At 38.3% G+C, this 10,581-nt stretch overlaps 1 protein-coding gene across 1 annotated transcript in view; it reads left to right on the top strand.

Moving 5' to 3' along the window:
* HMCN1 (hemicentin 1) overlaps nt 1-10,581 on the top strand; it is a 209,226-nt gene that overhangs the window by 121,573 nt on the left and 77,072 nt on the right. Inside the window, exons 41-46 of the mRNA XM_026854028.1 lie at nt 793-968; nt 1,280-1,376; nt 3,443-3,565; nt 5,294-5,455; nt 6,206-6,487; nt 7,741-7,908. Of these exons, the coding sequence (XP_026709829.1) occupies nt 793-968; nt 1,280-1,376; nt 3,443-3,565; nt 5,294-5,455; nt 6,206-6,487; nt 7,741-7,908 (1,008 nt within the window). The remainder of the gene's footprint in view (nt 1-792; nt 969-1,279; nt 1,377-3,442; nt 3,566-5,293; nt 5,456-6,205; nt 6,488-7,740; nt 7,909-10,581) is intronic.

Below are 10,581 nucleotides of genomic sequence, written 5' to 3'. Positions count from 1 at the left end.
GGGGGGGGAGGAGGAGAGGAGGAGGAATGTGTTTTCTTAAATCTGTTCAAGAGAAGCTAATTTCTTCTACACAGAGAACTTTAATTCCAAAAGCTGATTTTTCTACACTATAATTTGGAAATAATAGTGTAATAATGAGGTTTTTACTGAAATGGTAGCACAAATCTAAATACAGTGCTCGGTGCCAACAATTGCAAAAATTAGCTAGCAGATACCACACAAACCAGAGAGTCAATAAAGTAATTGTAGATTATGACTCGATGATTAAGTCATTAACCCATTCACTTGACTGCAACTGTGTAAGGTCTCATTCTCTCCTCTGTATTTGGCCATCTCTGGAGAAAATTCTTTTTAAAGTCAAAGTTCTCCTTAAAGCCAAGTATCCATCTTGGCACTGTCTAGAACAGCTTAAGACATATTCAGCTTCTCGGTCTGATCATTATCTTGTGAGTCTTTTCATCATCTCTTTTTGTTTTTAGCAGGACTGTACTTCCGCATTCTTTATATACTGGTGATTTTCCTTTCTAGCTATATTTCAAATCCTTTTTTGCTAGTCTTGGCTTATCAACATGGTTTCTCTGTAGCTGGTATTTCACTAGCATGTAGCTCATGTAGAGGGTAGTAACTGTAAGTAACAAAAATTGTTCTGGTGCTTTTTGTGATATAAAGGAGGCTGAAGTTGTGTGTCATAAAGGTAGTAACTGTCATTTTGTTATACATTAGCTCCACAGCATGTTTGCTCTGGGAAGTCTGCAATGCCCTAAGGTCCTTTGTTTTGATTTATTACTGTAGTTCCACCAAACATCATGGGAGAGGAACAGAACGTCTCAGTGCTCATCAGCCAAGCAGTGGAGCTGCTCTGCCAGAGCAATGCTATTCCCCCACCTGTGCTGACATGGCTTAAAGATGGACGATCCTTGCTGAAGAAGCCAGGGCTTAGCATCTCTGAAGATGGAAGTGTGCTGAAGGTAAACTGAGCAGTCAGGCTCTTGTGGCAAGTGCTTTTTGGGGAGTTGTAGCCACCATGAAGGCACTAGATACCAGTTAGGGATTGGACAGCATAAAGCCCTCTGGTGCAACAGGCAGTAGTGAGTGATGAGTGAGGGAGGTCACAGATACCTGCATGTATGTGTACAGATTTTGCAGGAATTATGCTATATTATTAATATTTAGGGAGACGTATGTGAACATAAAAATTGAAACCTGAGCAACCTCTTCCTGCAAGTTTCATGTATAACAATGTAAGAAGAAGAAATCCAGGTTTTCATTTTCTTCCTAGATTGAAGGAGCTCAAGTACAAGACACTGGCCGGTACACTTGTGAAGCGACAAATGTTGCTGGGAAAACTGAAAAGAACTATAATGTCAATATTTGGGGTAAGATTTATTAAGCTTATTCCAGGAATGGGAATGGAGCTCAGAGTGAAATTATAATGTGAGGGACTAAAATTCTCCATAGTTCATAAACACTTAATTGCTGAGTTTCATGCAGGGAGATGTTATTATATTTGCTGTAGTTTAACAGTCCCAAGAAAATGCACACATTTTTCAAATTGCTTTGATTTGGTTCTAAATTAATACCAGCTACTCTGCAGGCCTTTGTCAGGCTGGGTTTGCATGCATAATAGTAGTTTACTATGTTTACAAACTGCTTTTGTACCCATAGCTCCTATTTGTGCAATCTAATGCCATTTAAAGTAACCTACCAACTTCCCACCTTAACTGTGGAAATACAGATAAGCAAAAGCTGGTTTACCTAGCTTTATTTGCTCAGCAGTGTCATAAAAATAGCTGTAATGAAACTTTCCTATGGCTAGATGATGAATGTGACTTAGGACGTTTATTTTATTAAAATTTATTTTGATTGGGTTTTTTGCACCATCATTTTCTCCCCATATGCAAATCAAAATATACCTTTTTTTGCTATTACAAATTAATTTCTTGCTTTGAAGTCACAAGACTAGAATTATCTAACAGGTTTTGTAACAATAAAACTACAATTTTGAGTACAGAATTCTGTCATTTTTTAATAAAGAACATTTCTAGTGTTTAAATTAGAGGTGGATATTGTTGGTACCATGCAAGACAATGCAATTTTCCCCATGCTAATGCATATACCCATTTACTGTGCATGTCATCTTCAGCTCTCATCTCTGCCTTCCCAGGTTTGTATGATCTGTAGTGTTGCAGAGGACCTTTGCAACTTGAGGGATAGGGATTTGTTCTTTTGTGCAGTGAGACCATTTCAGTAGGATTTTGAGAGGAGGGATAATTCTTTGCTAGTTAGCAGTTTTAATGGAATAAGCCTAATAGAAACCCAAAGTTGTCTGTGAAAGTCATCTGAGGATAGCTGTTTAGAATGGTAGTCTTTGTTTACACCCAGGGACCAGAAGTCCTGCTTGCCGTATTTTCAAGTTTTAAATCCAGGAAATGTATCATTCTGAGGATTGGTGAGACCTTGAGGGTTAACACCAGTTCCAGAAACCAGCCCATGTGTTAAATGTAAGGTGTACCTCCATAGAGAATGGCACAGACTTTTTTGGCTTAGAAGCAGGACAAATGAAGGGTTGAAGCCCATACAGTACAATAAAGCTCTTTGCAGTCATTTGTTCCATAACCCATACATCTGGTTGCTGCTAAATATAGGGTATGAAGTGTAAGAAGCAGCTGTCTACTGTCATGTGCATTAAAGATATGCTGGATAATTATTCACTAGTGAGGTTTCATTCATCAGTTTCAGCCTATATTCTCCTCTGCTTTTTTTTTTTGTTTGTTTGTTTGTTTTTTGTTGTGTCTATATACACTATTTTCATCTGATGAAAATGGTTCCCTGATTTCAAGTGGCCAATTATCCTTTTTCTAGTCATGGAACCAAAGTTCTTTAAGACTTTGAGAATCAGAGAGGAAAACTGTGTTCCCTTTTGTCTGCATCTGTATTAACAGTCACAGAGCTGTGGAGCAAAGCTGGCACTCTGCTATAGTAGGGCAAAGGCAGTGGGGTCCTTAGTGTTGGATGTGGCAGCTAGTGTGTTGATGCAGGAAAAGTTCAAAGGGAAAACTTAGGCTGAATTTTAAAAATCCCTTTCCATCTAATGATGATATCTGTAGGTTTATTAGCTAAGGACATGAATGAGGCTCTTAGAGTTGGAGTCCACTTATGTAATTCACAGAAACAGCTTTGTTCTTTGAAGTCCATTCAGAAGTCAGCCAGAAATAGAGCCTGTGCATGCACCAGACCTCAGGGGCTGGAAGGGTAGATGCGGTCATTCACAAGTGTATTGTTCCCTACCCAGGGTCTGGCTTGCATTGTCAGCAAGAGAATACGATCCTTGTAATTGATTCAGAGTATAATGGGACAAATTTGTATGAGGGTTGTTTAGATCTTATTGTTGGCTGATAATGTTTTGTTTCAAATGCTGCAATTATTTGGCATTTCTTTTCAGTGTCACCAAGTATTTATGGCTCAGAGGACATCTCTCAGATGACAGTAACTGAAGGGAGCATGATAAGCCTGATATGCGAGTCTAGTGGCATCCCTCCACCCAGTCTTACCTGGAAAAAGAATGGTGAGTAACTCTTCATTGTCTGTTTTATAAAACAAATGTGATAATTCTGACCTGCCAGTTTTTCTTTTTTGCTGTGAACATTTTAGATGGTGTGTTTTGAGGAGTTCACGCTTGCAGATATCTGAACAGCCCTGATACTGAGTAAAATGATCTACAGTAGTAGATTATTCCCTTCTCTTTACCTCATCTCTTCATGGATTAGGTGTCGTTATTCCTAAAGGGGGACAAGAGAAGCGCAGTGAAGAGATTCTTGAACTGACTTAAAAATGGTCTGTGAAGCACTTAACTTATGTGCTTATTTACCACAGTGTAGCAAGGCAGTATCAAGACTTATTTGTGGGTCGCAGCCAGCAGGGCTGTCAGTCACTGTGAAGTCCTGTAGTGCTGAGTGGAGGGTCTCTGCCTTGTGATCCACTGCATAACATATACGTGTTCACTGAGTTATTTTAAAATTTGCAGTCATAGCATACTGCCAAGTGATGAAAATGTATTGAGTTGTAGTAATTGCTTTTGGGATTTACTTGAACCTTTCTCTCATCCCATCTTAATATTTAAGAGTAGTCTGCACACCTTTTTGCTTTAGGGGTTAACATAAGATTGACACAAATACCTTCTTATGACAGAAGCAGGTATTTTTAGCACCTTCTTTTAAGCATGGACACTGTTGCAGACAGAAATTAGACAAAATAAGGTGTTGAACTCTTCCAGGGTGGTATTTCTTGTGTTATTAATCAATCTTAACTATTCATCTGTGTTTTTCTAGATGGCACAATTCGGTGTAGTGTGTGCCTTTCTTAATTTTGTCTTATGGAAAGAGATTTTAATTACAAAACACATTTTCTGATGCATAAAATTTTCAGAGAAAATGAAGTTTATCAAGGTTTTTTTAAGCCCTGCCTAAGGGGAAGCCAAAAAGGCATTGTACGACATGTTCTAATAATATACTGCAAAGCTAAAGTCCATACACTTAAATGGCACAAAGGAAACTTAAACCTGTTAGAGAGTCTAGAAAGGCAGTTAGAAAGTAGTACAGTTTGGAAAGTTACTCAAGAGCCAGATTTTTCATCTGGTGCATTTGGTGCACTTGTTCGTAGAGAGGATTTTAGATGCACAAGTGGAAAATTCAGCTTGTAAAAATTATCAGTGGCAAGTGTATTCCTTCTGCTATGAAGTCTCCCTGCAGTTTGTAAAGATGAAGGTGGCTGCCTAATCTGAGGTCTCCAAGACTGAAAATTCTGCTCAGAGAATGCAATATTATTTTGCTGTCATGTTTCTACTGAGAATTTCCTGGGCAGAAGTCTAAGCACATGTGCTGTGTGACACACAATACACAGATGGTCCAGCTGTGAAAACTAAATTATGTGTTTCAAAGCACTGACTGTGCTGGGTGAGACAATTATACTGGACAGTGAGTCAGATTTTACAGAAAGTGTTGTATTTTCTGCTCAGTGGAAGTGTCCAAAACTTTCTGGATGGATATGAGTGTGGTAAGAGTTTACTGTGCTTTAGCTCAGTTTGCTGTATGTTATGAAGTCAGCAATTAATGTAAGAAGTCTTCAGAATATGCTTGTGTGAAGTTTCTGATGTCTGTGAAAACTGTGATAGAGCAGTTCTAAAATGGACAATTATGCAGCTCAGTAATTTTTAAATGAGCCAGTGGACTTTATACCACATGAGCAAGCTCATTACCATTTTCTGTGTTTTTATCTGAAAGAATGTCTCTTGCAGGATCTCCACTGGTGGCTGACCTTTCAGGAAGGATGCGGATATTATCTGGAGGCAGACAGCTACAAATTTCAATTGCCGAGAAGTCTGATGCTGCATCTTACACTTGTATTGCTTCAAATGTAGCTGGAAGTGCAAAGAAAGAGTACAGTTTGCAAGTATACAGTAAGTTACCATGAAAAATTCTGTTCATTGTTTACCAGTTCTGCTACAGAGTTATGAAAGTGTTATCAGTACAGTGATGTTAAAATGCCAGATTTTTGGAGAGTGATGTCTAAATAGGACAATTTAAGGGTACTCTGAGGAGAATGTTAAGTATTTAAAATTTTGACTATTTGCACTTGGAACTTGACCGAGACATTGCATATACCTGTTGAAAGTGCATTTGACCACAGATGATTACAGGGATGTAACCTCTTTAGGTAGTGTAATGTTTCTTTTCACCAAACTGTAGTAGGGATGACAACTAATTGAACTTAAATTTCCCTTAGATTTTATTGCTCCTTCTTTATTTCAGTCAGGAATAAAAGGAGGTCTTTAAAAACAATCCTATGAAAGAGAAAATCTTCAAAAATCTATAGGGATTGACAGCTTTTGGGGCAGTCTAATTTAATTCTTTCTCCTGTTTGCCATTTTAAAACTGCCTGTAAGGTCATGTATGTATGTATGTTTGTTTTTTTTTTTTTAAAAAAAAAGTACTTTATGGGATGGAGGGAGTGGGGGAGACTTTGTCCTGTGTAAAATGCTATGAATTGCAGTGTCCCTAACTTATTTGCCATCAACCTGCCATAACTGGCCTTTATTAAAATGTTGTTCTGGCAAACTTGATTGTTACTCTGTTCAGAAACAGGTGTGGAGAACCTGAAATGTAGCTTCCAGTTGACTTTCTCTACTGTATTTCTTTTTCTTTCATAGTTCGACCAACCATATTAAATAGTGGTAGTCACCCATCAGAAGTTGTCATCACCCAAGGAAATGAAATTTCCTTGGAGTGCAAGGTACAGGGCATTCCAGAACCAGCAATAACGTGGATGAAGGATGGCCATGTGCTGTCCAGTGGCAGGGATGTAGCGATACTGCATGACGGTCACTTTCTGCAGCTGAAGAAGGCCCAGGTGTCAGACACTGGCCGCTATGTCTGTGTTGCTGCCAATGCAGCAGGACTATCTGACAGAAAATACGATTTGAATGTTCATGGTGAGTATGTGCAAAATGGGGCAGGCATAACAGAAGCGAATTAGACCTTAGATTCACCCAAGGACATCTGAGAAGTAGTTGTGTAGCTAAATGCACCACTATATCTATTACAGGCTTTACATGTGATGCAGTTTCAACTGCAGTGTTACAAAAATCCAAATTCGATTTTATAACTCCTGAATATTTTAGAATCTTACCTCTGTCCTGTTAATATCAATCCACCCTCAGTTGCTCCATCTCCCAAGAGGAGAAAACCAAGATATGGTAAAATTGTATACAGTATTGGGGTGAGTGTCATGGTGGGAAATATTCTGTTATGGGAGACAGAAATCAACGTTTAATCAAGAACACCCTGCTAGTGGCTGCTAGCAAAGGACCATTACCTGAGCATAGCCAGTATCTCAAGTATCTAATTATCAGCTTCTCTCATTTTGCTCAATCAAAATAATTTAAAGATGGTACTTTCAACTATAATTCATCTCCATAATTTGACTTGATGGCATTGATCAGAACATCATGTTATCTTACAGCCTCTCATGCTTTTGCATATGACTTTTTATTTTTCATCAAACACTGAATATTTATACTTTACTGTGAAGGTAAACACAGGAGTTTCATTATTGAAAATGAGAGGCTGAAATTATTTACCAGTTTTATATTTTATTTGGAATGTTTGCTGTATTGTATTATCAAACTTCTGGGTAGTATAGAGAAAATTCAAACCTCCTCAAGCTACTAGATTGATGGAGGATGTTGGTCAGTTCTTGACCCCAGGCTTTATGTTTTGAAGTATGAATTGTAGAACTGCAGAACTGCTACCAAAGTGGAAATACTCTTATTCATAGCAAAGAAAAGCTAAAAATAAATTTGTGATAGGTTTTTAATAGGGGGTTATTCTTTCCATTAGACAAAGCATATGATTCTGTCAGTGTTAGAATTTTCCCTAGTGTTTCATTAAATACTAGGAATTATAATTGGTGTAGAATGGACAGAACTACTGTACGCTCTTATTTGCTACGGATTTTAAACCATAAAATAAAGATAATAGAACTGAGATAATTTAATATTTTCTTTGTCATTACACAGTAGGAAACTGTCATTAATATCGTATTAAGTGTCTCCATTTTGTAGCTGTTCACTTGCCAAGCTTATCATAGCTTCAGTGAATTATTATTTGTATGACAGAATGTTTTGAGAGCAGAATTAATTTTTATTTGTTCCGAAGTATGGCTTTTATCTACTCTTTTCTGTAGTGCCACCAAGTATTGCTGGTGACCTGCAGATGCCTGAAAACATCAGCATTGTGGAGAAGAATCCCATCTCTCTGGTTTGTGAAGCTTCAGGAATTCCCTTGCCATCAATAACATGGCTCAAGAATGGGTGGCCTGTCACTTTGAACAACTCAGTGCAAATCCTCTCAGGTACAAAAGCTGTAATTATTTAAAAATAATAAAAATGGGGGAAAGAGGTGAAGGGCCCTCTGTATCTACAGTGTAGGTATTTCACATGAAAGAAGGTTTAGTTTAATAATCTGTAGAGACAAGGAGAGAAGAGAAACTCTTATTCAATACCAAGCTTTTCAGTAAATGTGATCAGATTGGCTGGAGTTGCCTGGTGAATAGCTAATGTAAGCTCCTAAAGTTGTTACCAAACTTTATGTGTGTGGGCCAAGGCATGATAATTGTTTGGTCTGCTACATGGAATAAGCCATAATTCTGGATGTTAGTGTATCATAGTCCAATGTTTTATTTCCAGAAATATGTCAGGTGGTACCAGCTTGCTTTGTTAGTACCAGCATATATACTCCATTAGCTCTCTCAGAGGATTGGTTTTCTTTATCTCTGCCTCTTGGCAGTTATTTTACCTTTTAAAGAGGAAAAATACTTGAGAAATTAATACAAATGAAGATAAGCAAAACACATCTTTCATTTCTGTGGGTGTGTATATAAAAACAAAGGGAAGCCTGTTAATGAGCCTCGGAAATTAATGCATGTAAATACTTCCTGGCCTTAGAGCTAACTGAATTTGATCTTCAGAATGTCATGTAAGAAAAGCTGGAGTTAGGTATTAGCAAGAAGACTAACCCAAGAGATCTGGAGAAACTCAGGATAGACAAGCAGAGAAACGGATCCAATTCATCAGGGATCTCGATTTTTAAGCTGCAATAACCCACAAAGACTACTAGTTTAGATGCCTTTTATGACAGTAGTAGTTGACAGAGGTGTCCCAAATAGGAGGAGCTTGGTGCCTATTCCTGTAAACCATATTCCTGCTCTATCACAGGGAAGTGAGAGTACTTGTCTGGCAGCTGCATGATGTTAAAACTTTGTGTTACAATAGGAAACTAAGTTAGCAGCCCTTGAGATTCCAAACAGAAAGTGCATACAAAGCAGGCAATACGTTTTGCATTGACTTGGTGTGTCTGGGAATCAGCTTTCTGGAGTGTGTAATGAGTTATATGTTTGCAACTGAGATGTATAGATGACACAGAGATGTTTCTTTGATCTTGGGTTTGCCATTCACAGCTAGAAATCTCATGAAAATAAGTTTTAATGAAGCTTCTAGTACTTTGATATAGCCACCATGCAAAGCCAAGCCATCCTACAACATGAACAGAAGAAAACTATCAGACCGGTAAAGGAACTGGTGGAAGGTGTTTAGAGCTCAGTTAAGACTGTATTTGAAGCTGAAATTTTTCAGGATTTTTTTCGTCAGCATAGCTTTTAACATGGCAGGTAGTTTTGTCTTTTGCTTTCCCATATTTATGTGTGGCACATGGAAAAAGGAGTGGGTGTCTGGTTGTTATCTGGTATAAATCTGATTGTCTGAGTTGGTGTGCATTCCTTCTTGTGCAAAGTTGCCATCAACAAAAATAATGTCTTCTGGGCTTGATTGTTTCTGTCCTGTCTGTTGATTTCTACACCCACACTAATATCACCACCCGTATTGCAGAGTCGGGAAGGGTGAGAGACAAAAAGATGTTTATTGTCTCTGAATGTTAGCTGCAGTGGGAGTGGGGAAACAGGCCAGAACTCAGTGCTTTGTTTTCCAGCAAACTTTGCTTTTGAGCAGTTCTTCAGAAAACTACACATTGTGGTACTGAACTGTAACCAGCATGGCATTTGGAACTTTATTTGTACTTTTATAGCTGTAAAAATAACAACAACAATATTCCCCTCTGACTAATTTAAGAGATTAAATACTTTGCCAAAGCAAGATTTTTTGTTCTGTTGATTGAAAACAATACTTGACGTTACAGATGATTTAAATGTGTGGACACACTACTGGCAACTTTGAATCTGTTAATTCAGATACTATGCTGATGTTTCCTTTTCATGATGCTTCCTACACATCCTTTAGAGAAAAAAAAAAAAAAAAAAAAAAAATCTACCATACCACATCTGCTTTCCTTGCAAACTATGCGCTAAGCCACATACTAGCTTTAGGAAGGAGAAAACTTCTAAGCTTTAGCTAAATGTAGCAAATAATATCCTGCCTCAGCACTAGAACCCTGGATGTGCTATGTTATGTGATGCCAGGGAAAGTTACAGTCTCCTGCAGGCAGATACCTGCTTCGTTTTGCTTCTTATATGGCTTTGTTCAGGGTTTGGGTGGGAGAAGGGATCATGGTGACATGAGGTTGCAAGAACTGCCTTCCTCAGTCTCACAGTACTTTCTCCAGCAGGTAGAATTTCTTGGGCACGTTCCTTAACCAGGTCAGCAGTTTATTCCTTCAAAGTATTTGACCAGGAACATAAATTTCTGGCATATATCCCAATAATGAGACCCTGTGGATATCTGCAGGCAGGAGATGCACAGTTCAGATATGATGTACTGTGTGGTAATGATTGCTAATGGGAGAGCTGCTAATGAGAAACTGGAAGAAGCTGAAGGATGGCTACCACATTTGTTTTCACACTTAAATGCTCACTGATGTTTGTCTTGCTGATCCTCTGCCAAAAAGGAAGCAAAGAGAATTATTCTGCTGTGGCAGAGTGGGGATATTCTTGGTCCTTTGGTCAAGCATACTTGCTTGCTTTCTTCTAAACTAGCATGCCTGTGCAAATGTGTTCTGAGAACTGCTCTGCTATAGT

This window comes from Athene cunicularia (genome assembly GCF_003259725.1).
Source record: "Athene cunicularia isolate RWA chromosome 8 unlocalized genomic scaffold, athCun1 chr8_part1, whole genome shotgun sequence".
NCBI lineage: Eukaryota > Metazoa > Chordata > Aves > Strigiformes > Strigidae > Athene > Athene cunicularia.
The sequence above is the reverse complement of the archived record's forward strand: the minus strand, read 5'-3'. Positions and strand labels throughout refer to the sequence as shown.